The sequence below is a fragment of the Littorina saxatilis genome, linkage group LG2 (genome assembly GCF_037325665.1).
Source record: "Littorina saxatilis isolate snail1 linkage group LG2, US_GU_Lsax_2.0, whole genome shotgun sequence".
Taxonomy (NCBI): Eukaryota; Metazoa; Mollusca; class Gastropoda; order Littorinimorpha; family Littorinidae; genus Littorina; species Littorina saxatilis.
This window is the reverse complement of record NC_090246.1, coordinates 69,284,677-69,309,595: the sequence shown is the minus strand read 5'-3', so window position 1 is coordinate 69,309,595 and position 24,919 is coordinate 69,284,677. Positions and strand designations below refer to the sequence as shown.

Sequence of the window (24,919 nt, the reverse complement as noted above, 5' to 3'; positions counted from 1 at the left end):
GTCTTTCTGTTATTATACCTCAAGGTACGCAGAAGAAGAAGTAAAAAAGGCATGCACGATGTAGTTTTCAAATGTTGAAGCTTTCATAATTATGCTCTACAGCAGTTATGAAGAAAAAAAACTTCGCTTTTTTGCTTTTTGTCGAATTGCTGTAGGTTATGCTTTACCACTGTAACCAGCCTCCTTGCTCACACTTGTTTTCAAAGGGGTGGGGCCGAGGAAGGGTAAACTGTGGATGACCTACTAAATTTAGTTTTCAGCCAACATTGTTTGAAAAAGGACCAGGACGCCCGAACGACATGTAGCATTTAAGTGTCCTCACCTTCAACCAACCCCACTTTGCCGATCACACTTTAACGTCAGTCGTCCCCCGTCCCTTCCCCTTCCCTCTCCCACTCTCTCCCTCACCACAAACAGGCACCATTCTGTAAGCCTTTTAAACTTGTTCGACATTATCATTTTTCCTCCTACAAGCGCCTTCCCCCATACAGTCACATCCCCCAACCCACGCAGTCTCTGTCTCTGTCTCTGTCTCTGTCTCTCTCTGTCTCTCTCTCTCTCTCTCTCTCTCTCTCTCTCTCTCTCTCTCTCTCTCTCTCTCTCTCTCTCTCTCTCTCTCTTCTGTCCCAAAGCCTGAAGCAAAGACTACACCCAGGACCTCAAAATGGTCGATAAGAGCTTGGGGAGAAAGGCGAGAAATGTTTACTGTATCGAGCGGACTTTTTTTCCACGCTGGCCAGAGAGTCACGATGTTTTCCATGCTGGGTACCGGGGGAACAAAGTGGATGGGGTAGAAGCACTGAGTGTGGGTGCACACACAAGTATAAGGGTGGACGAACGACCACCTTGCTTTATGTCGGAGGTGGGTTTGAATGAAGAGGTGTGACTGTCCCTTAAGCATCGTTAACTTTGCCGAGAGCGTACAGGATTAGGTCTTCGACCCAGATGAAGTTTCCAAAGGAGATGGCCAAGTTAACGCATACTCTGGATTCGTTTCGTTGCAGTGTCATTTCTGTGCTGTGGATTTTGTGACCGTCCATGGACATGAGATCGATGCTCATCTGAACGAGAGAAGGTGTTGACATTTAGCTGTCGTGGAAAATCGGAACTTCAGAATTGTCCAACGGATACCCTCTTGATTTTCTACCAACTGCAAACTGTTCAAGTTCTGGTTGGGTTTTTGTAGCTTTTCGGCTACTTTTATTCCCCTCGAGTGCTGAGTCGTCTTTTACCAAAGACTATGTTCTGTTGGTAGTGAATCATAGGTCACAGAATGGCCACAGAATAGATCATGAGAAATAGCATTGACAAACATACTCCTCAAACTTTAGAGACCATAGTACAACTATCAGTTTTAACTCTCCAGATGATTTCAGGCATGCTTGGTCGATATACGTCCGAGTAAAACCCTAATTCTGTCCAGCCTTTGTGTTGTAAATGCGAGTCGTAGTTCTCGCCTGCAGACCACCCAACAAAAACCCGAAAATCTCTTTAAATATCTGTACAACTAATTCCCATAGTTGTAAAGCGAGCAGTAGCAGAGTTTGCACAGTAAGTTACCGCTAATCATGAAGACAGTGTCAGCCTAGTGTAATCCAATCATAATCTGAATGTGGAAGACGCCTTCAAACTGCAACCAGAAACTGTGGAACGTTTTAGAATATTCCCTCTTGAATAGATAAACTTTGATTGTGCGTTGATCGCACCTGTTTGGCTCGCTGAAGAAGTCTAGTACCTGTCCTAGAACGACCCGCTGTGCTGGACTTTTATTGGGTGAACGGGAACGATAATTTATGCCTCTGAGTCTGACAAGCAATCATTTTGCAGTTTTGTCACTGACTGTAATTCACGAGTTTTGTACTATTTTTAGACTGTTCTATAAATTCACTGTCAGAATCTAATCATACCTGTATAATAAATCACTCTCATTCAAAGTAAAACAGTAGCTACAAGCCTCATTCTGGTAATATTTTTAGATATTTACAGCTTTTTCGTCTTAGGTCATTGTAAACGTGTAGCAGTTGTATAGTTATACAGGCCTTTTTCAATCCTAGCAAGATTTTTAGAAACATTTTGTTGATAAGGTGTCGGTGAAGCGACGAGTTAATTAGAAGTCGTATTTAAAAGACCAGAACAGCTTTCAGAACCAATCAAGAGTTCCATTGTTACAGTTCAGCCTTGGGTTGAATTACTAGTTGAGGTCTCTTCTCTTGTGCCATTGAAAAGCCGCTAATATCGTTTTTATTGAACAGTGAATTGGTTTACGAGCATCGTTAACTGTCTGTGATTTTGGTTTAAGACGATCAGCATTGCTTTTAGAACACATCAATATGTTCTCTTCTTAAATCTATTCAATTCTCATGCTCGTTAAAAAGTTAACTGTAATCCCAGATAACCTGCAACGCTTTGGTTTATTTACTCAGACTTTTTTTTTTAAGTTTGTCCGTTCTATGACAGAGAAGCTTATACACACTCCAGGGACGGATATGCTACTGGTAAAGCAAACCAGCAACACTTTAACAAAAATATATAGATATAAGAAAAAAGAAAAAAAGCAGTTCTGAGTAAATCATATAGCTCTGCACCGCAGTACCAGGTCAGATTTCCTTCCGCACGTTCCGTCGTTGGTCGATGAAGGGCGACAGAGAAAGAGAGAGAGAGGGGGTGGGGGAGGAGGGAGACTGCAAGTATTGACGGTTGGGTGACGGTGGCGTGGTGGTGCCCGTCGCCGGTGGGTTGCCCGAGCCGGATCCTTGTCGTTAGGCACTTATCGCTCGTTTCCTCCCAGTCCCCCCTCTGCTCTGCTCATTAGCCACGTCCTACGTGCCCGTGACGTAGCGAAGGCCATCCGTCAGGCGCGCTTTACCGAGGTGTTTGCTGTCAACTTGTTTCTGCAAATGAGTTCTGTGGCCTGCTTCGTGTCGTGACTTGTAGGCAAACTCCTGAGGGACGATACAGGGGAGGAGGAGGAGGAGGGGTATAGGAGGCTCCCCACCCTCTGCAGCTAGCCGTGCGCATCGGTGCCTCGAGTATTTGCTCAGTGAAATGAGACTTGATTTTGTTTGGGTACCACGTTTTTCTCCTCCTTTTTTTTTTTTTTAGTTCTGAGGGTCACTGAATAGCTTGTACAGGAAGTGAGATTTTCTCTTGTTTCGGTACCACTTTTTTTTTTAATTATTTCTTTTTGCCAGTTCTGGTTTGTACTGGTTTTTACTCGTGAGCAATTTGAGTGGGTACCTTTCCTTCGTGTATGCTATATTTTCGACAAAGCCTAGAATAAACTTCGTATACCGATGCAACGGATATGTCATGATGTTGCTGCATTTTTGCACATTAAAGAGAATATTTTAACATATCAAAATGGTGATATTTCTTCAACCTTAACGGGAGAAAGCCAGAAAGGCGACTCACTTTCTAAACGTCGTTGATGAGAAAAGGCAGATGCCTGGCTGAAAAGTACGTGGCCCAGAAAGTCTTGTATACCGTCTGACTTGTGTTGATCGTACTACTTCAAACACAGGGCTCTCCAGAATTCTTCGACCGTCAGTTACCATTTCCATTTTCTGGTCTTCACAGTTGACCATCCAGCGTCTCTCCAAATTGACTCAAGAATTTTCCAAAATTTGACGCTACCCTTTCACAAAAGCCGGGCACCACCAGCGTATCGGCACTATTGAAGCAAGCAAGCCTCCCACAGAGTTTGACCGAGAATCAATGCGCGTTTCCACTTCACGAAGGTTGATGATACCACAGGGAGTCAAACCCAGTTAAAGGCAGGAGGCTGAATCTGATTTCCTGCAGTGTGCATCTCAAGCTCTAGCGACGAAACCTTTGTTAAAAATGTTCACCTAATGTGGACTGCGCGGAAACTTGTCAACGAGACCACACGTGTGATTGAATTTCTGATAGAAAGCGTTGCCTTAGCGAAGTTAGTGCTTGTGGGAGTGCAGAAGGGTGAAACAATTTCTGAGTGTACTCAACGTGTGTCTCTCCTCGGTCCGGCGTGGTTTGCCTTGGGCCATAGTTTGGGCGGAGGTGTGACTTTGGTGTCTGGAGTCCGTGTTGTCATGACGGACATGCAAGCTGACATGGTCCTCTTAACATGCTCCAGTTCCCCAGGACTGATCCCCAGGATTGGGGTCATCTGTTGCTAGGTGTTGCCTCTCTTCTGGGACGTGTTGTGTCCTTGTGTTTTTTGGACTAAACCCTTTGCTTGTGTACGCAATGTCACTTCAAGAGACTAGAGGGGATCAAACGAGTAAGCTGCTGTTTTTGTTCTGACGAGGTCCATGTGCCGTTGCATCAAGAGGAAGTAGCTGGTTCTCTTCTTGGTCACTGTCAGACTGACATTCTAAAACCTAAATTTCCCATGAAGTACTGGGCGGTTTATTCAAAAATCAATCTTTTCCGCGTGTTTCCCGTCAAAACAATTACACAGCTAAATTTAGATAATTGATTGTAAGCCTACATGCATCGTGATCGCGCCTGGACGTTTTTCCCCAAAGTATAACGCGATCAGCCGTGTTTCACTTTATTTTGCTATCGATTTTAGGTATGGCGGTGCGATCAGAATGTACACGGCAGGAAAAAACGGCGACGTAGTGGTTCCAGTTCTTTTATTCGATAACGGTTACCAAGACCAACGGATACCAGCGAGCATTGGTGTTCCGGCGAAAATGCGTTCTGGCTCTCGGCAAATGAAATAGTGTGTAGACTCAGAGTATTATGGATCTTTCCTTCCTTTGCCTACTACACAGAGAGACTGGGGCAGGGCAGTAGTCCATATCGCAAAACCCAATACATATTAGCACCTGAGGCGAGCACGAAGGAATGGGTTTTCTCTAATTTACTTTCCTTCGTCAGTACAAGATATTTTTTTCTGCCGTGGATTCTTGAGGGCGTATAGTACTGCCGGATGAGACTGCTAAAGGAAATTACAATCTTCTTCGTGGTTCCAGACGTGTTATGAGATTCAACTGTGATGTGGTGCTGGCACGAAGGATGGTATTTCCGCTGTATTAGTATGTAATACGTTTCAGAGAAACAAAGAACGTGTCAGCATACATGTAGTTCTATGATTTACAGTTTGACGGGATCGATTGCAGCAAGGAGTGTAACAGTCGTGATCTTCTTTGACCACTGTATCATTCTCTGAAAACATTTTAGGGAAATGATGAACATGCTGACATGGACTGTGTAGTTCTATGATTTTAAAGTTTCACTGTGTCGGCTAAAGCAAACACTGTCACTATTTGCCATCGGCATCGATCTCGTGCCTTTCTCTCCGCTAAATATTAGCCCGCTACCTTTTTTTCAAGACTGGAAACCATGCATACAACAATTGGTATGGCCATTCAACGAATGTAAAGGAAAATGTTTCGGTGTGTGTGCATTTCCATAGACAGTATTTTCCTCATCGATTTGACACGAGAGTTTCAGCAGCTTTTAACGAGTTTAATTTGTGCAAGAACTGCTGTGCCCTCCTAGACTGTTCAGAAATTGTGTGCGTGTCCTCAATTCAAACACTGGGATGCTGGTCTAACAATGATGCATACTGTTACAAGGTTTGTATAAAGTGATGTACTTGTGTCTTTAGAAAAGCTTGTCTAGCCTAGATGTTGACGCCGCTTTCGCTGGTTCACACGTTTAGTTAGCTTTAAAATTAGAGTAGCTTCGATGTCTGCTGGCATTTTTGACCACAAGCCGAGAGACCACTGTAGTTCTGATGCGTCTTTGTTGCGTCATTTCCTGTACGTCACCTCGAACAGCCGTTGATGTCAGCATGAGTACTACATGGGTGTGTGTGTGTGTGTGTGTGTGTGTGTGTGTGTGTGTGTGTGTGTGTGTGTGTGTGTTTGCGCGCGCGCGTGTGTGTGTGTGTGTGTGTGTGTGTGTGTGTGTGTGTGTGTGGGTGTGTGTGTGTGTGTGTCTCCAAATAAATAAAAGTTTAGAAAGTTATAATACTGTTGTGTGCGTATTACAAATGTACTTGGACACCAAATTTACCAACACACAGAAATTACCCCAAAAAACGAAGAACAAAAAATCCTGAGCTGTAAATTACCAGCATGGATGTGCAGCTCGTACAGCGCGTAATGTGTTCGTAACCGACCGTTGAAGTCGTGTCCAAAAGACATTATCAGAATCCCACAGAGAGTAGGAAAAGTCATTTGGAGAGTTCAATGTGCACCAGGACACACTGTGCGAGGGAAAGATCTCCCTTTCGTATCTTATAGCTTTTCCCTAAGCATTTTCAATGATCGATATTTGTCTGTGTCGAATAACACCCGTTCCAACGGGAATGGAAGTGCAGGGAATTCGTACAAAAAAGTGAACACGCTAACTCGATTATTCGAAGCAAAGTGTGAACAACTAACATTAGGGTTTTTTGTTTTGTTGTTGTCTCCCCTTCATTTAGAAAAAGAACGAATCGAATGAAATAAAATTAAAAACAAACAAAGAAAAAGGCGAAATGAACAAAACAAAGTTTATCTTGAAGAACAAAAAGGGCGTAATTGAAAAGGACATTCCTTGCAATCATGTTTTAACATCCTTGCAAATGCAGCGTGCATCTTATTTATTTTTGTAGTTTGCTGTTGATTCACCTGAAGTTGCTGTTGATGTTATTTACTTTTTTTAAACAAATGCTTTACCTGAAACATGCTCACAAGTGTCAGCAAAACATCTCAATGTGTTTCCCCCACAGCTCTTTATTTTATTCAAACACAAAGTTTTGGCATTGTCCAATGCACGCGCCGCTAGCTACCAAAGCATCTTCTGAGCGACAGTAAACAGGCTCTCTGTCTCTGGCGACGATGATTCTCCCCGAGCTATTGGGACGGCTTTGTCCATTGTCATGAATGCGAAAGATGACCTACTTATTTTAACGGACAGAACGTAATTGATGCAGAAGAAAATGTCGCTGAATTTAAGCAGGAAGGAAATGTCGACTTCCTGGTTCGAATGATATACTTGTCAGTACACACGCCTTTTTGTTATAGTTTTGCTTAATTTATTTAAGTGTACTGACTATGTTTATCATTCTTCTCTGTAAGTTTTTGGACACTGCTCTATATCTTTATGAACTTTCACAATGATGCTTTCTCGGTGCTCATTACATATTGCTCAAGATGAAGTGACAATCAGCTCGTGTACAGCTTTTGATGTTTGTCTTCCAAGGGGCAGAGCTCTCATGTCTTCCCTTTATATATATATAGCTTGAATGTAAACTTTATCTTTGAAATATTTGCTTTGTGAGTCGTAACTAAATTAACCATGGTATTGTGTTGCTTAGTAATTGATGCATGAATTGGCGTCTCGCAGAATGACACGCCCCTCCCCTGAGGAAGGCCTGGCAACAGGTCGAAAATTTGGGCTGCCACTTGAAATTATTTGTTTGGCTTTTCTTTTCCTTGATTTTGTTATATATTTATATACATTCATTCCCTCGGCACCATCTGCTAGGTGCCCAATGTGTGACTCTACGGCTGTCCACTCGTGTAGCTCATCTCCAAAAGCGAATCTTCCACTCAAACACTGTTCCTGTTGAGTTGCTGTTCTTGGTTTCGGGGCGAAAGAAGGGAGGCTCCGCGCGCTCTCTCTCTCTCTGTCTGTCTCTGTGTCTGTCTGTCTGTCTGTCTGTCTGTCTGTCTGTCTGTCTCTCTCTCTCTCTCTTTCTCTCTCTCTCTTTCTCTCTCACTCTCTTTCTCTATCTCTTCGCTCTTTCTCTATGTCTCTCTCCTCCCTCTCTCCCCTCTCTTTCTCTCTCTCTCTCTCTCTCTCTCTTTCTCTCTCTCTCTCTCTCTCTCTCTCTCTCTCTCTCTCTCTCTCTCTCTCTCTCTCTCTCTCTCACACTACCTATGTCGCTCTCTCTTGTTAGAATGTGGCTCTGTGTCTGTGTCTGCGTTTCTGTACATGTTTTAGTACGTGTATCTCTGTGTCCGTGTGCCTGCGTCGGTCTACTTGCGTTTTGTTCACTGACCTCTTCAGTCTGCCCCCTACTGTCACATTTCCACGACAACCCCAACCCAGCGTAGACCCATGATCTTCCTGCCGTAGAGGCGGAGAGAACTGTGGTAGTCTTTCCTGAAGAAACCGGACATTGTTCCTTCCGAGGGTTTGTCTGCCGGTCCCTCCCCGGCGCACGGAGGTAACTCTTTTCGGTGCCAGACGCATCTAACTGAGCCAATTTCCCCTCCCATCTATCACGCATGACCGTTTCCTGTTACCCGTGACCCCCATTAGAGCACGGCTGCCTGTGACGGGGAGGACCAACACCTCCTCACTGTGAAAGAGACCTTCACTTCGCATTGTCTTCCTCACTCGCGCACAGATCCTTTTTTCGCTGGAGGGGAAATGGTGAAGAAGAGGGAAAGGGGGAGGGGAGACTGAGAGAGTGGGAGAGAGAGAGCATATGTACAGATAAGTGTGGTCAGAGTACAACTTGTAATGATACGTGTTCTGGAAGGATGATGTGTCTGTCTGTCTGTCTGTCTACCTGTCTCTCTCTCCCTCTCTCTCCCTCTCTCTCCCTCTCCCTCTCTCTCCCTCTCTCTCCCTCTCTCTCCCTCTCTCTCTCTCTCTCTCTCTCTCTCTCTCTCTCTCTCTCTCTCTCTCTCTCTCTCTCTCTCTCTCTCTCTCTCTCTCTCTCTCTCTCTCTCTCTCTCTCTCTCTCTCTCTCTCTCTCTCTCTCTCTCTCTCTCTCTCTCTTTTGTTTGGAAAAACCAGTCTCAAGTTTCGGAAATTGTGCGTTACGTATACATTGCCCTTTTCCCTCCAAGACTTACACAAGATAACCTCATGCGGTCCTTCCAAAGCCAGCGCTTTTTTTTCCCACAAGCGAAGAAGAAATCAGCCGTCAAACTTTGACGCGAAAGAGAAGAATACCAAGGTGGTGAAGATATCGATTCCAAACAACACATTCATTCTTGTAGAGAAGATCGATTCGACGATGAATGTGTACCTTGATGATGACATATGACTGCCTTGCATCAGACTTGAAAGCGGCGCGCATTCTCAGGCAGTTCGCGTCTTTATGCCCGATTCCAGCAAAACAATGATCCATTATTTCATGTTGCGACGTCTGCGAAAGAGCGTTTCAGATGTCATCGGCCCAGGGTTGAATATCGGATGGCGGCTGTTCCCAAGTGCAGTATAAACATATGCAATGGCTAATCGGTCTTCCTCTGAGTATTGAATAATGGCAGGGAGCTTCGGTCGCATTATCATGCAATGCTAGATGAACAGACGGCAACGACAGTTGCATTATTTGCAGCTCAGCTTGCTGCAGCTGTTGCCTTTGCGAAAGAGTGTTCATGGTCTGGTAATTATCTCTTCGTGTCACAAAGTTGTTGAATCTACACAGTGATGTTTTCATAGCATAAAGGTGTAAAAGATTTGCATCTATAGGATTATTTTCTTCTTATTCTTGCACTTGGTCTTGTTCTTATTCTCTTTCTTGTTCTTTTTCCTCTTCCTGTTCTTCGTCTTCTCAGTCCTGCTTCTTCTCCTCCAAAGAACGACAAGCACGTTATTTTAACTGAATTTTGGTTGTCAAGGAAAGGGCACTGGCAGTGTATTAAGTGTTCCATATTGTCGACATACAACCAGCGCATAGAAAGAGAACAGATTAGATTTCGTTGGCAGGAAAAGGAAAAATGGGCCATTTCTGTAGAAGGAGGCTGGATGAGGCTGTGTGAACGTGTTTCATTCAAAAGAACTGTCGGTGTGCAATAGAAAATTATTGATCCAGTAAGGTTTAGGGATATCTCACAAAAGAATAAAGTCCGGTTACAACTGGGTTACCGTAGGTATTTTTATCTCTGTTACCAGGGTGGACCAAAGCATGGTTTTGAAAGGTGGGCTTGGCGTGAATTAATATCGGAAGCGACCCTAAAAGCTTATAAAAACAGTTTAACAAAATGTCCACCGTGACAAAAATTGTCTCTGTCTCTCTGCAGCTCTAAGTCAACATTCGTGGGAGTGTGTGTGTGCGAATATCGTGCGTAGCGCTGATTATACAGCACGAGGCGTGAGTCTAAAATTTGCATTATGATGGGAAGGGAATCAATGACTTCACACGGATCTTCGAGCAGTTGTCGGCCTTGTTTAGTGGTGTGACGCACGCTTGAGGAGTCCTTCTCTCTCTGACTGTTGTAGAGCTCTCTCTCTCTCTCTCTCTCTCTCTCTCTCTCTCTCTCTCTCTCTCTCTCTCTCTCTCTCTCTCTCTCTTCATCTCTCTCTCTCTCGCTCTCTCTCTCTCTCTCTCTCTCTCTTTATCTCTTTCGGTATTGCTGCGCTCCCCCTCTCTCTCTCTCCCTCTCTTTCTCTCTCTCTCTCTCTCTCTCTCTCTCTCTTCATCTCTGTCTCTCTCTCTCTCTCACACTCTCTCTCTATCTCTCTCTCACTCTCTCTCTATCTCTCTCTCTATCTCTCTCTCTCTCTTTCTCTCTGTCTCTCTCTTCATCTCTCTCTCTCTCTCTCTCTCTCTCTCTCTCTTTCTGGTATTGCTGCGCTCCCCCTCTCTCCCTCTCTCTCTTTCTCACTCTCTCTCTCTCTCTCTCTCTCTCTCTCTCTCTCTCTCTCTTCATCTCTGTGTCTCTCTGTTTGTCTGTCTGTCTCTCTCTCTCTCTCTCTCTTACTCTCCGTCTCTCTCTCTCTCTCTCTCTCTCTCTCTCTCTCTCTCTCTCTCTCTCTTTCTCTTTCTCTCTCTCAGTCTCTGGTATTGCTGCGCCCTCTTTCTCACTCCCGCTTTCTCTCTATCTCCTTCTCACTCTCTGTCTCTCTTTCTCGCTCTTTTTCTCCCTCTCTCTCTCCTCTCTCTCTCTCTCTCTCTTTATCTCTCTCTCTCTGCCCCCCTCTCTCTCTCTCTCCCCCCCCCCCCCTCTCTCTCTCTCTTTCTCTCTCTCTCTCTCTCTCTCTCTCTCTCTCTCTCTCTCTCTCTCTCTCTCTCTCTCTCTCTCTCTCTCTCTCTCTCTCTCTCTCTCTCAAGTTGTTATGAGGACGAGTTACAAGTACGTAATGCTGATTTGAAGACCATTTATAAATGCCGTGATTGTTTTGGCTGCATTGTTGCTTTAGTAACCTGCCAAAACTGCTTCAATGTCGGTCCTACTGGAACAAAAACACCTCAGTGCGCCAATTCGATTGCGCAAGTCGTCAGTCACTCCTTGTCAAGTCAGCACTGCTTTTAGCTACCAATTTCGCATTACTCACGCAAGAAAATGAGTTTTTGTTTAATTGCCCGTACTCCCACACTCTCCAGCATATTACTCACACCAGTTGTCAGTGAATATATTTTCACGGCTGAAGTATTGATCAACTCCAACCCTCCACCCTTCCCCCCCCCCCCCCACACCCATCTCATCTCTCTCCTCCTTCCCTCTCTTTTTTTTCCACATGCTGTGACTGATTTCATACAAGTTGTGCTTTCCTCTTGCTCACACCATATCACCTCCCTTCCCACCCCACCCCCATGATCCCCCTACCCCAGCCCCACCCCAACCCACGACCTTGCTGTCAGTATCTTTCAGCATTCTATCAATCTCTCTCCCACCACCTCTGCATAGTGCCGGAAAGTATCTTATTCAAAGAGGTGAAGCGGACAGAAAAGCAACGACCATACATTCGCCTCTATCCCCATTGTATTCCACACAAAAAATGTAATCTACAAGAAAGGCACCGGAACTGGAACTAGTTCTAGAAACTGGAACCAGCTTTTTCAATCGCAGGCCATAAATACACAGTCTCAGGCAAGCCTGTAGTGTAGTTGCGGTAGGACAGATCGATACACTAGATGGACTGAGTCCCATGGCGTTTCTTTTGTCTTTTCCCCGCGGCCCTGTGTGACGGTATGCGCCCGGGCCTGTTCAGTCCTGCTTGCACTCAGCCAGTCAGTCAGCGAGTTGGACCGGGATAGCTCCAGCTTATGGCCAATGGCATTGTATGGTGGCCTGGATCCAGCATCGAATTGTAAAACGAGCTGCGCTATTTTCAACTGCCTTTCGGGGTTTTAGTCTTTGTTGATGCTGTTGCTGCTTATGCAAAGAGCGTTTCTAGTCATGTTGTTAATGTGTTTAGCTTATTGTACGATCAAAGAGACATAAAGAACCAAGTCGCGTAAGGCGAAAATACAACATTTAGTCAAGTAGCTGTCGAACTCACAGAATGAAACTGAACGCAATGCAACGCAGCAAGACCGTATACTCGTAGCATCGTCAGTCCACCGCTCATGGCAAAGGCAGTGATATTGACAAGAAGAGCGGGGTAGTAGTTGCGCTGAGAAGGATAGCACGCTTTTCTGTACCTCTCTTCGTTTTAACTTTCTGAGCGTGTTTTCAATCCAAACATATCATATCTATATGTTTTTGGAATCAGGAACCGACAAGGAATAAGATGAAAGTGTTTTTAAATTGATTTCGAAAATTTAATTTTGATCATAATTTTTATATTTTTAATTTTCAGAGCTTGTTTTTAATCCAAATATAACATATTTATATGATTTTGGAATCAGAAAATGATGGAGAATAAGATGAACGTAAATTTGGATCGTTTTATAAAAAAAATAATTTTTTTACAATTTTCAGATTTTTAATGACCAAAGTCATAAATTAATTTTTAAGCCACCAAGCTGAAATGCAATACCGAAGTCCGGGCTTTGTCGGAGATTACTTGACCAAAATTTCAACCAATTTGGTTGAAAAATGAGAGCGTGACAGTGCCGCCTCAACTTTCACGAAAAGCCGGATATGACGTCATCAAAGACATTTATCAAAATAATGAAAAAAACATCTGAGGATATCATACCCAGGAACTCTCATGTAAAATTTCATAAAGATCGGTCCAGTAGTTTAGTCTGAATCGCTCTACACACACACACACACACACACACACACACAGACAGACACACACACATACACCACGACCCTCGTCTCGATTCCCCCCTCTATGTTAAAACATTTAGTCAAAACTTGACTAAATGTAAAAACGCAACTAGACCAACCAACAAGTCGCGTAAGGCGAGATTACAACATTTAGTCAAGCTGTCGAACTAACAGAATGAAACTGAACTCACTGCATTTTTACAGCAAGAGCGTATACTCGTAGCATCGTCAGTCCACCGCTCGATGCACAGGCAGTGAAATTGACAAGAAGAGCGGGGTAGTAGTTGCGCTGAGAAGGATAGCACGCTTTTCTTTATCTCTATTCTTTTTAATCTTCTGAGCGTGTTTTTAATCCAAACATATCACATCTATATGTTTTTGGAATCAGGAACCCACAAGGAATAAGATGAAATTGTTTTTAAATCGATTTCGGAAATTTTATTTTAATAATAATTTTTATATTTTTAATTTTCAGAGCTTGTTTTTAATCCAAATATAACATATTTATATGTTTTTGGAATCAGAAAATGATGAAGAATAAGATAAACGTAAATTTGGATCTTTTTAAAAAAAAAAATTTTTTTTTTTACAATTTTCAGATTTTTAATGACCAAAGTCATTAATTAATTTTTAAGCCACCAAGCTGAAATGCAATACCGAAGTTCGGCCTTTGTCGAAAATTGCTGGGCCAAAATTGCAATCAATTTGATTGAAAAATGAGGGTGTGACAGTGCCGCCTCAACTTTTACAAAAAGCCGGATATGACGTCATCAAAGGTATTTATCGAAAAAAAAGAAAAAAAACGTCCGGGGATATCATTCCCAGGAACTCTCATGTCAAATTTCATAAAGATCCGTCCAGTAGTTTGGTCTGAATCGCTCTACACACACACACGCACAGACAGACAGACACACACACACACACACACACACACATACACCACACACACACACACACACACACACACACACACACACACACACACACACACACATACACCACAACCCTCGTCTCGATTCCCCCCTCTACGTTAAAACATTTAGTCAAAACTTGACTAAATGTAACAAAAAAAGTGATGGCCTCAAAAGAGAAAGAAGCAAAAAGGAAACATGTTAATTCAGTATGAAGACAGAGAAAAGAAAGCACGCCATTGCGTGCAGCATATCCTGTTGTTAAGAAATAAGGATTGATTGATTGATGTGCTCAGTATTGTTTTAAGCGCTTTGAACTACAATAGTTCTGTTCGGGGTCGTTACACATTCTTTACTTTTCTCAGAATGTTTTCCAAGCAAACGCTATTTTAAAACCGAAACACAGTCATGCTTAGAAATGAAGGTTGAACGCACAAGTACACACACACACACACACGCACGCACGCACGCACGCACGCATCAAAATACGCATACACGCTCGCACGCACGCATGCACACACACACACACACACACACACACACACACACACACACACACACCAATAGAGAGGGAGACAGACAGACAGAGATGAAGGAGAAGGGGGGGGGGGGGGGGGTTGTAGAGTAAGAAAAGGGAAAAAATCGTGTTTTTTTACGTTTTAAGTTTATATTTTCTAGACGACCCCTCACAACACAAATGTCTCCTATCCCACTTCAAGCAATACATTTTCATCGCTCTACCTTCACCGCCTGCAATCTGTTGAGACATTTATCTGCCGCGCCTTTCATTCAAACGCTGCACACGATGAGTGGAGCAACATTACAAACGTAATCAAGTTAGCGATATAGAAATGAACAGCAAAAGGGCCAAAAGTGGGAAATGAAATCTGAACTTTTGGGAGTGCAATCGGTTGGAAGCGGCGACTCTGTTGCATAGAGATACCTCAATCGGGACACGAGAAGCAATTGCGGGTTGACGATTAAAAGAGAAAAAGTAGGAGTAAGATTGGAGAAGGGAGGGGGGGGGGAGGTGTGGGTCTGCAGAGAACGAGGCCGGATGCTGGATGATCTTTGGGTCAGAGGTCCAGGATAGAAATCGATCTAGTTCGTTCCAGTTGCCCCAATGCGCATTCATCTCGATATAGCAAACATATCAAACAGACAAATACTGACGCTCTCTCTCTCTCTCTCTCTCTCTCTCTCTCTCTCTCTCTCTCTCTCTCTCTCTCTCTCTCTCTCTCTCTCTCTCTCTCTCTCTCTCGCTCTCGCTCTCTGTCTCTCTCTCTCTCTCTCTCTCTCTCTCTCTCTCTCTTTCTTCTCTCTCTCTCTCTCTGTATCTCTCTCTCTGTCTCTCTCTGTCTCTCTCTGTCTCTCTCTCTCTATCTCTGTCTGTCTCTGTCTGTCTGTCTGTCTCTCTCTCTCTCTCTCTATCTCTCTCTTTCTCTCTCTCTCTCTCACACACACACACACACACACACACACACACACACACACACCCACACACCCACACGCACACACACACCTACACACCCACACACACACACACACACTCACACACACACGCACGCACACTTACACACACACACACACACACACACACACACACACACACACACACACACACACACACATACAAACCATGTATTTATTTTTGATTTTTTTTAGATGCTACTGTTTCCATTGACACGAATTAAACGGAGAAATTCTCCCGTTCAAACCTTTGATATTAGATATTGTGCTAGAAGGGGTGACAATATAAGGGAATATAGAAGTAGAGATAAAATATACTCTGGAGCATGCAAAAACATCCGCCGCGCTATGGAGATATAGTGTTTAGCTTTGACGTTGCGATGCAATGTAGGACAAATATAGTTATGAATGACGGATTTATTGTAACACTAAACATGGCATTCCGCTACTGTGCGCGCAATCTCTAGTAACCGAATTACCGCTCAGACTAGCCGCAGTAAAACACGATAGAATCCACATACCACTTGCCCTAATTATTTTTCAGTATATCCGTTTCGCTTTCATTTTTTATACTGCTTGGCCTCGTTTCATCTGTACTGTACAGCTAGTTGTTACCATCCGATTTTACTGTAGTCTAGTTTTCGCTCGTTTTGTCTTCGTACGCTGTTGAATTTGTTTTAACCATATTTTGATATGGGACTTGTTGTATGTGTTGTGTGCTTCCTGTCTTGCGTCGCTAGTTTGTCAAGTCTCATTTTATACACGTGATGGACGAAAGAAAAGTTTCACGGATGCTTCATTTTTGCTTCTATTCTCATTTCAAATCGTTTTTTCGAAAAATACTTGTTCTTCTAATTCTGTTCCTGATTGGTATAGCATTGCGTAATGCGTCGTTGCTGGACAAAACTTCCATAGTTTCGGGCTTTAGTTCTTTCTTTTCTGGAGAAAAAAATGCTAAACCGTTTAGGTTAAGTTTGTGAAACAAATTTTTACCGGAAAACTGAGATACCCCCACTGACGCAAATATGCACCGGGAATTGTCGTGTTGTTTATAAAATCTCGTGTGTAATCCTTTCAACCTGCTCATCGGTTCTAACACCCCCCACCCCCCCCCCCCCCCCCCCCATCCCCAGCCCCCATCTCTCCCAAAAAGGGGCTAATTGGAAGCATACATGCAGAGCCAAATTCTTAGCTGGTCCTGGTGCCACTAGGTATGACGGACAGTAAATTTTAAAAATGACCCCTGGCCTCCAGCCGTGAACAAAAGTAGCAATTAAGAGTGGTCGTACAGACAGGCTATGTCCAACACCAGCAAATCGCCACTATTGTCCCGTGAGATGGTCGCAGGCTGCCGGAGCCAATTGCAGCCTCCCGGTCTCATCGGAGCAATGATTCAGTTGCGCTAATGATGCATATTATCCCTGTATCGATGCAGGCCTTTGTTTACTGTTCCTGTCACACCTAACGCTCCCGCAAGGGCCGGGGCAGGCTGTAAGCTGGGACCTTGGCCAAGGCAGTCTTTCGCCACTCCGTCCCTCATCGCTTTCTGGACACTGTCCATCGTGACGGCCGGGAGCCGGTCTTTCTGGCCATATATCATGCTACCGAACACTTTCCGGTCTTCTGTTGTAGTAGGTGCAGTCGTCGGGGGTATCTCAGTGGTGAAACATATTCACATGAAAGGAAATATGATTCTAAACGCGTGTGAATTGTAAATGTGTTTCCACCATGCTGGAGGAAGTAATGTTTTTGAACCGCCAAGTGCAGTGTGGGATTACTTTACATCCGGTCACTACTCAACGCAGCACAATATCACCGTGTCTTTTGGACTCCAGTGTTAGAGATCGGCTTCACACATATCCACTCTTTACACTTTTACCAAAGAGTAGAGAATGTAGAACCTGTTCACAGGCTAGGAGAGTGTACACCTCTCGTAAACAATGTTTCACTGACTGAGGCGTTGATCACAGCAATGAAAAGTTAGTGTATAGGTAATGTGAGCTTTGCGGTTTTCTTACTCTTTTTTTTCATTCAAAGTTTGTTCCTGTGTGTTAATAATGCCTCAGAATCTTGCAGTAGTAGTACCGTGAGAGAAAACCAGAGAGCAAAAGAAGAAAAGATTAAAAGCTAAGCCTGAGGCCTAATTCGTGAAACTTTTTCTTTCGTCATTCAGATTGGGTCGCTCCCGTGTTGGATAAAAACCATGCAAACGTCAGCTGCCTTCTACTAGAATGATCGAGTCACTGTGGTGCGTACTCTACTGCTCCGTTCATTGCTTGTTCTTTGAGAATATTCTGCTTTTTGATGCTTATCATATCTACTTAACCACTTTAAATGTTACACATGCTACTTGAATAATCTGCCCTTTCCACATCACTCGCCGGTGTTTGCTTTTGTTCATCACTGCATTGTTTGTGTGTAAATCATTCACTTCAAGTAATCTGTGACGTGAATTTGTTTTAATTTTATTTGTGTTTATTATTTTTTGAGCGTGCATAGTTTGTTTGTTTTTTTGCTTTGACTGTGATTTTTAGTTTTGCTGTTTGTGCTTTTTAGGCATGTGGCTAGCCTGAGTTTACCCTGTGAGGTTTTTCCCTGTGTCTTTTTTTTTCCTTCTCACTCTGCCTCTCTCAATCACACACACTCTCTCTCTCACTCTCTCTTGGTAAGCTTCTGAACAAAAAATAATGCTTAATTGCCTGACATTAGTTCGTCCTTCTCGCTTCAATCATACTAATATTTTCTTCATCCAAGAAACAAGAAAACGTTGCTGCATTAAAGCTTCTCTAGCAACCCATTGTTTTCTTTAGCAGTTGACGTTTGGGGAGAACAAAGACGCACAAAGTGTTTTCGTCGGCTTTGCCCGCCATAAGCTCTGGTTAGGCGGAAGACTCGCAGCTTGGAGGACATCGGCAAAAATAGATTGTAGAGAAAAGGGCAAGTCCTCAGCTGAGACAGCAAAGAGTCCTTAGGTTGAGGGACTTGTCAGCCATAATGGTTTTCTTTCGCAACTTCAGACTCGCATCAGGGAATCCATTGTCCCAGCTTGCGTATGAGGCGTTTGCACTTTCTCTGCTCTCTGTCGTTGATGTCTTTCCCATTATTCTTTGCCATCGACAACAAGTGACTCAGATTCAGAGTAAAACACAATAAAGGAACAGAAACATGTTATAGTTTCCAATGTATTGGGAGTGCTTGATATATTTTGAATATTAACACTGATTATTTTTTTGTTTTAATGTATTTTATGATATTAGAGCAAATTTAGGCTTATCACAGTTTGCTAAATTCTAAAATAGGACAAAAAAGCTGTAAGGTGTTTTTTAATCAAACTGAATTATTTCATAAGGATGTGATTATAATTATAAATGATTTGTTATACTTTTGGCCCAACTTTTTCCACTTAGATCATAGTCTTTTTCCTAGTCTGTCTTTTGGTCACCTCTTCTTTCCTTTCTGTCTGTGTTTATTGTCCCCTATTCTACCAATAAATTGAATGGCAGCAGTCAGTAAACATAATGACGTTCTAGCATGGTCAGTGAAAATTCTGAAGACTTATACATAACTATCAACATAAAAAGAGGTCAATTTCAAATATGTAAACAATGACACTTTGTACTCCTACTCGCGTAAGTCCGTACACGACATTATTTTGTGTGGCAGCGCTATCATTCTGAAATTTAACGTCGAAGAAAGTGGTGCTAAGGTCACATTATCGGACATTAAATACTTTGACACACAAAAACGCCGATCCAGAGTGTAAGATGGTCCAGTTTAGGGTGAGAACAAGATAACGGATGTTAAGGGAAACCCACGCTACCAAAACACCGTGACGTTTGTGTCGTGGAAGATGTGAATCAAACTCCCCAAGGAAAAACCATCAAAAACACTGGTGCGTGTGTGGTCCTCAGCGGCCAAGGCTGCCCTCTCGGGGCTAGGGACTCGAACCGTCCAGCCCGTTAATCAGTGGCGCATGAGCCCTGCCATGCAGAAAGGCCGTCGCACCGGCCATGCAGGCAAGTCGCACAACAATCGTTCACACCAAGCCCGCGCTGGCAACAGTCACGGCAATCACCATAACCATCACGGACACCACGGGCACCATCACGGGCACCACCGCCACCACGGACAGCTTGGTGGCGGGGATGGAGACGAGCAGGATGGCCTGGGAAAGTACGAGGAGTTAACTGGCAGTGCTATTCAGGGAGAAGGGTGAGGCCTCTGTTTTCACAGTCCCTCCATTTTGGTTTGTCCATGGACATTTTGTTTCATTTCCCATTGGGGGAAAAACTGAAAAATCACACACACACACTAAAGGTGAAATTATGTTTTAACAACGTTTTAACAATCTAGGCTCCTTTTAAGGCAACGGTTTGGCTTCATTGTCCGTAAAGACCTTGGGTTCATTGTTTGTAAATAAGTGGGTTTTTTAGCAATTTTTTTTTTTTTACTAACGTGTTATAATTAAAAACACACTCAATTCATGTTCGATTGAGGAAACATAGAAATATAAATACATTTTACTCAGGACTTTGGATTCATTTCCACGAAAACACTTAGAATGTATAATCCCTAAACATGTTGGCATTATTTTTCATCGAAGCATTGGATTCCTTTAGATAATCGAAAAACATTGTAACATGGCTTTACCTTCTGCTGATCTGTTCCTACTCTACTTCCTCCCCCTCTTAGGTTGGCTTTTCATCTCCGGGGTTTTCCCAACCTCTTATTTGTGTGCCTTATGTGGTCTTATTTGATCTTGCTTCTGTTCCTAAACTGTTTTTGTCTTGAAATGGCATTTCGAAGTTTTGCATTAACTAATCGTATTGTTAATCTACTCTTGGCCACTCTTCACCTGTTTTCATGTTTGTGAGTTGAAACGCCTTTAGCGATATTCGATACAGATGTATAATATACTCAAGCGAGAAAATTAACAAAAGCGGATGACAACTAACCTATGTTAATCAGGCAAACAAAGGCGTAAAACGTACATCTGTCCACTTAGTATTATGTAGCAAATTGAGGTTCACACGTAACCCAAACATTATTAGTCATAGGTCCCTTTCAAGAATAGCTCTATTCGAGATGTTTCTTGGCAAAGCCGAGTAGCAGTCTTTGCTTTAGTCAAGTAAAAGTCCATTTTTCGAGCTAAAATTAGCATTGTGCCAGAGTAACAAGTAATTGTACGGTAACGACCCTAATTATGACAACTGGAGTGGCTTTAATCGAGGCAAATAGGAGAGAGAGGGAGAAATCCACAAAGCATTGTGTGCCCCCACCTCTTACATAAGCACTGTACTCACCCTGTCTGTATGCATTGGCTTTGTGTTTCTATCGACCAAGGTGTGCCACGGCCAACGGTCAGCGCTGGACGTTATGTATACTTCACAATTTGTTGCTGAATGATGGCATAGGGGCACGTTGCGTGTGTGTATGCTTATGGGGTTTGGGGATTGAGTAGAAGAGAGAATTCTTGCAGTACATACTCACTATCTGCGACGTTTGTTGCGAGGTGTTATATATAATGCTTTGTTGCTTAATGGCTTGATGTGTTTTTGGCATGATGAAGACATCTTGAACAGAACAAGTGTGCGTCCTCTCTGTGTCTTTTCTGTCTGTCTGTCTGTCTGTCTGTCTGTCTGTCTGTCTGTCTGTCTGTCTGTCTGTCTGACCGTCTCTGTCTTTGTCTCTCTCAGTGACAGTTCAGGTAGAGTCTGTCAACACTGCGGTCTGTACTTAACATTTTATACACGTAATACACACTTCATTCTTTTCCAAATAACAGTTCAATTTCTCGGATTGGATTACTTTTATCTACTGATTACGCCAGTTTGGCCCAGCATCGAAGAACCCCACTTTGTCCAGGGTGCTGCTAGTACCGTACATGAATAATCCCAATCCGAAGACAACTGCCTTTAAATTTCTTAGATTAAATTTTCTTTATCATCAGAGTACGCCAGTTTGGCCTAGTATCAAAAGGCACCATCTGGTAAAATATGGGCCTGCTTTTGTTTCCCTCCTTTATGAGGCAAGCAATATATAGAATATAAAAAGCCCCGTAGAAGTTTTGTAGCTGAAAACTAATGTTTGAAGAGTGACCCGCGTGACTGGGTATGTCTGTCTCAATTTGGGCCAAGTGGGTCGGCCAAATTACATTTCGCGACTTTTGTGTTACAAGAGTGTCAGTCGAATGCCTTCTCGCAAGTTGGTTAACAGCAGCATCGACGAATTAGACACGTCAAAACAAATTTACGTGAAACCAATTTAGGCTGGTTTCGTGGCTACATTTTTTTGGCGCTTGTCAGCACAGCACAGAAGCGTAATACTCAGGGAGAAGAGAGTGTGTTGGGGTGGGGAGGAGAGGTACGGGGGGGGGGGGGGGGAGTTGTAGCGTGTACATGATGAAATAGTCATGGATGTAGTTACATATGTTGATGGCAATGATATCCGCCAGCGGATGACTCTGGCATACATAATTGATATTTAATTATAGACGTCGCCTGCACCTCTCTCTCTCTCTCTCTTTCTTTCTCTCTCTCTCTCTCTCTCTCTCTCTCTCTCTCTCTCTCTCTCTCTCTCTCTCTCTCTCTCTCTCTCTCTCTCTCTCTCTCTCTCTCTCTCTCTCTCTCTCTCTCCCCGTCTTCTCTTTTGTCCCTAGGGGCCAAGGGCACCTAAATAATTTGTAGCCAAGTTGGGCTTTTCGCGCATCTACTGATCCCCTGCCAAAGTATTTATTTGAGGGTCGTCGGCTTTGTCGTGTGCAGTCTTGTAGGACAACGTAAAGGATGGTAGTCTTAGGAACAATGTAGAGACCGCAAAGTGCTTGTCTGGTGTCAAAACTAGGATGGCAATGATTTCGTCATAAAGCAATAGTTTTCAACGAAACGTGTTAGGCTTCAAATAACAAATTCAAAGTACAAATTCGCGGTGACGTAAACATCTGAAAGTAATTATGAATTCTGGTTTCGCTTGGGCCGGAGTGTTCACGGCAGTCAGCAACAAAACGTCAAAACGTGTTAAGTCAATTTCATCCTTTTTCCCGTAGGAGGGTTGTAGATTATTATATACACATGGAAAGAATTGGCTCACAAAATTACCCAGACTTTTAGAATTCCTAAAATCTAAAGCTAAAGAGGTTGCTTTGGGTTCGGATGTGTAATTTTGTTTCTGCCCGCATGACGAAACGCAAGCAACAATCCTCGAGGCGTTCGGGAAGACGTGGAGAGTCAGTATTCCGACACGTTGCTTTTTGTTTCTTGGACATACTATAGTTGTGTGTGCTTTCTGTACTTGCAGCGTGTAGTGTATGTGGTTGTTAGCGTGTGTTCTTTGAGCTTTTCACACATGGCAGATTCGAAACCAATCAACGTTCAACTGAGATTCCTCTGCAATGGCCCATTAGACAAAGATCAAAAATCATCCTCTGAAGAACTGATATTGAAACAGATGTTCGCATAGTTCATGGGTTCAAGTTTAAATTTGTTTCAACGCATTTCGATGTGAACGCTACTCGTATTTCATGTGAAATATTATTACAAAGATTTATACTTCAAGTAAGCAGAAAAGCAAGGTTGGAGCAAAAAGATTTTTTTCGTATTGTCGTTGTTGACATTTCAATTGCTGAAGTTTAAGAAGACAAAAGACAAGGCATTTTCGTAAATTTATAATAGATACTTTGAACTCAATGTCCAGACTAAAACAGAAAACCCAGACTGTTGGGCAGTTCTGGAGACCTTGCAAATACCAAACCAAAAAATCAAACAAAAACATTATTGCAGCGTCTGTCAACTCAGTGATAGAACGGAAATCGATCGTGAACAATTCTGACAAACAGAAAATTCTCAGCAGACTGTGGTTATTTTTAGCACAGTGTGACTATTTTTAGTCCCCTCGATCCAATGAGCACGTTCAAATATGAAAATGATATTTTCGCTGACTGTAACACGGCGGTGGAAACGGAAACATGTGGGTGCCAGACACGAACAATTCGCACCGTGAGTGCCAAGAAGGAGAATCAGGCCGTTCTAGAGGATTTGCAAAATTCGTAAGGACCGTTTCCTGGTGTCTTCGATTTCTTTACAGTTCGTCCACCCGAGCACTCTAACTGACTAATAGTTTTCTCTCTGTCCAAAACGATGTATGCTTATGGGTTAGTAGCTTACGAGATTGATTCTTTAGTAGATTAGTCTAACAGAGGTATATACATTCCTTTTAGATATACATTTTCCTGACTTACGGTTTTTTACCCTGATAAATATGTGTGTTTATGTTTTAAAACCTTACAACGTTGATTCTTTTGGTTATTATTTCGATGGTTACGCAAAATACATGTATTCTTATTTATGGGGTGGGTACAAGATGGAATTCTGTAGATCACTCTTTAACAAATTGTTTTCATTAACATATTGGGTTGTCGCTGGTGTCGTACTTTCCACAATACTGTTAACATGAGTTAAATCTTAATGGGCTTTACTTTGCCTTTTTTCAAAGGGACATCAAATGCATTATATATTCTTTGAAACGTATCTACTCAGTTTTGCGGTTGTACAGGTTCTATTTTTATTTATTCAAGGGAATTGTTAAATCTTCTTGTATCAAGCCGCATTATTTTTTAGAGGATGTGTTAATTGTGTTTTATATTGAAAAAATGTTGGATTTTGCCAAATAGATGTGTACTGACGTCGTTGGGAGCCAAACAAATGACTAATATTTTAAATCTAAAGTGTTCAAAAATATGCATTCATCGGTAAACTTCAACCTATTAACAACAAAAAGTAGCTTGCACCTCTCATTTTCGTTCATGAGAGAAAGATGGCCTTCTGAATATGAAACTGTCTCTCATTAACAAAACTAGGATACATCTAAAACATAGCATTATCAATTTGAGTTCCTGGTATCACTTACTTTCACTGAATGTGTGTGTGTGTGTGTGTGTGTGTGTGTGTGTGTGTGTGTGTGTGTGTGTGTGTGTGTGTGTGTGTGTGTGTGTGTGTGCGTGTGTGTGTGCGTGTGTGTGTGCGTGTGTGTGTGTGTGTGTGCATTCTTAGTTAATGGTCTGGACACATTGTTTTGTCATTTATTACTTGTCTTGAGTGTGGATTAGTGACATATCATTCCACTTCTTTGCTTCATTAATCAATTCATTCCTACTTCATTGATATTGGCTGTGTCACACATTATTTGTCATTTTCGTTAGGATATCAGATTATTTAATTATGATATGATATGATATTAACAACTTGTGGTTGATGTTTATTGTTGTGTGTAGTGTGCGTTGGCTAAAAGCCAATACATTATATATGTAGTTTAGATATCCCGGTGTTTTGTGTGCGTTATGTCGTATCAATCCTGTACTCGCAGTGTAACCGATCGATTTTAGATGTTTACATGAGTAAAACAATTGTTCGGGTTATTTTGCTTTTTTTTTTGTTTTGTTGTATAATGTTTGTTATACTGGAAAATATAAGAGTGAATACGTCCTTTTCTGTTTTTCAAACAAGCTCATATATTTGGAGAGTAAAGCTGCCAAAAATCATAGTGGACTATAGTTTACAGTTCGTTATCTTGGACAAGTTTTGTTTTGGTCAAATTCCATGTCCATTTGTTTCTTCAGGCACATGTGTACGTCTATTTTCACAAGGAATTAAAAAAAATTGT

At 42.6% G+C, this 24,919-nt stretch overlaps 1 protein-coding gene across 1 annotated transcript in view; it reads left to right on the top strand.

Moving 5' to 3' along the window:
• Nucleotides 1-24,919, top strand: part of LOC138960427 (innexin unc-9-like) — a 105,931-nt gene that overhangs the window by 66,295 nt on the left and 14,717 nt on the right. The window contains exon 2 of the mRNA XM_070332337.1: nucleotides 19,174-19,474. Coding sequence (XP_070188438.1) covers nucleotides 19,174-19,474 — 301 coding nt within the window. The remainder of the gene's footprint in view (nucleotides 1-19,173; nucleotides 19,475-24,919) is intronic.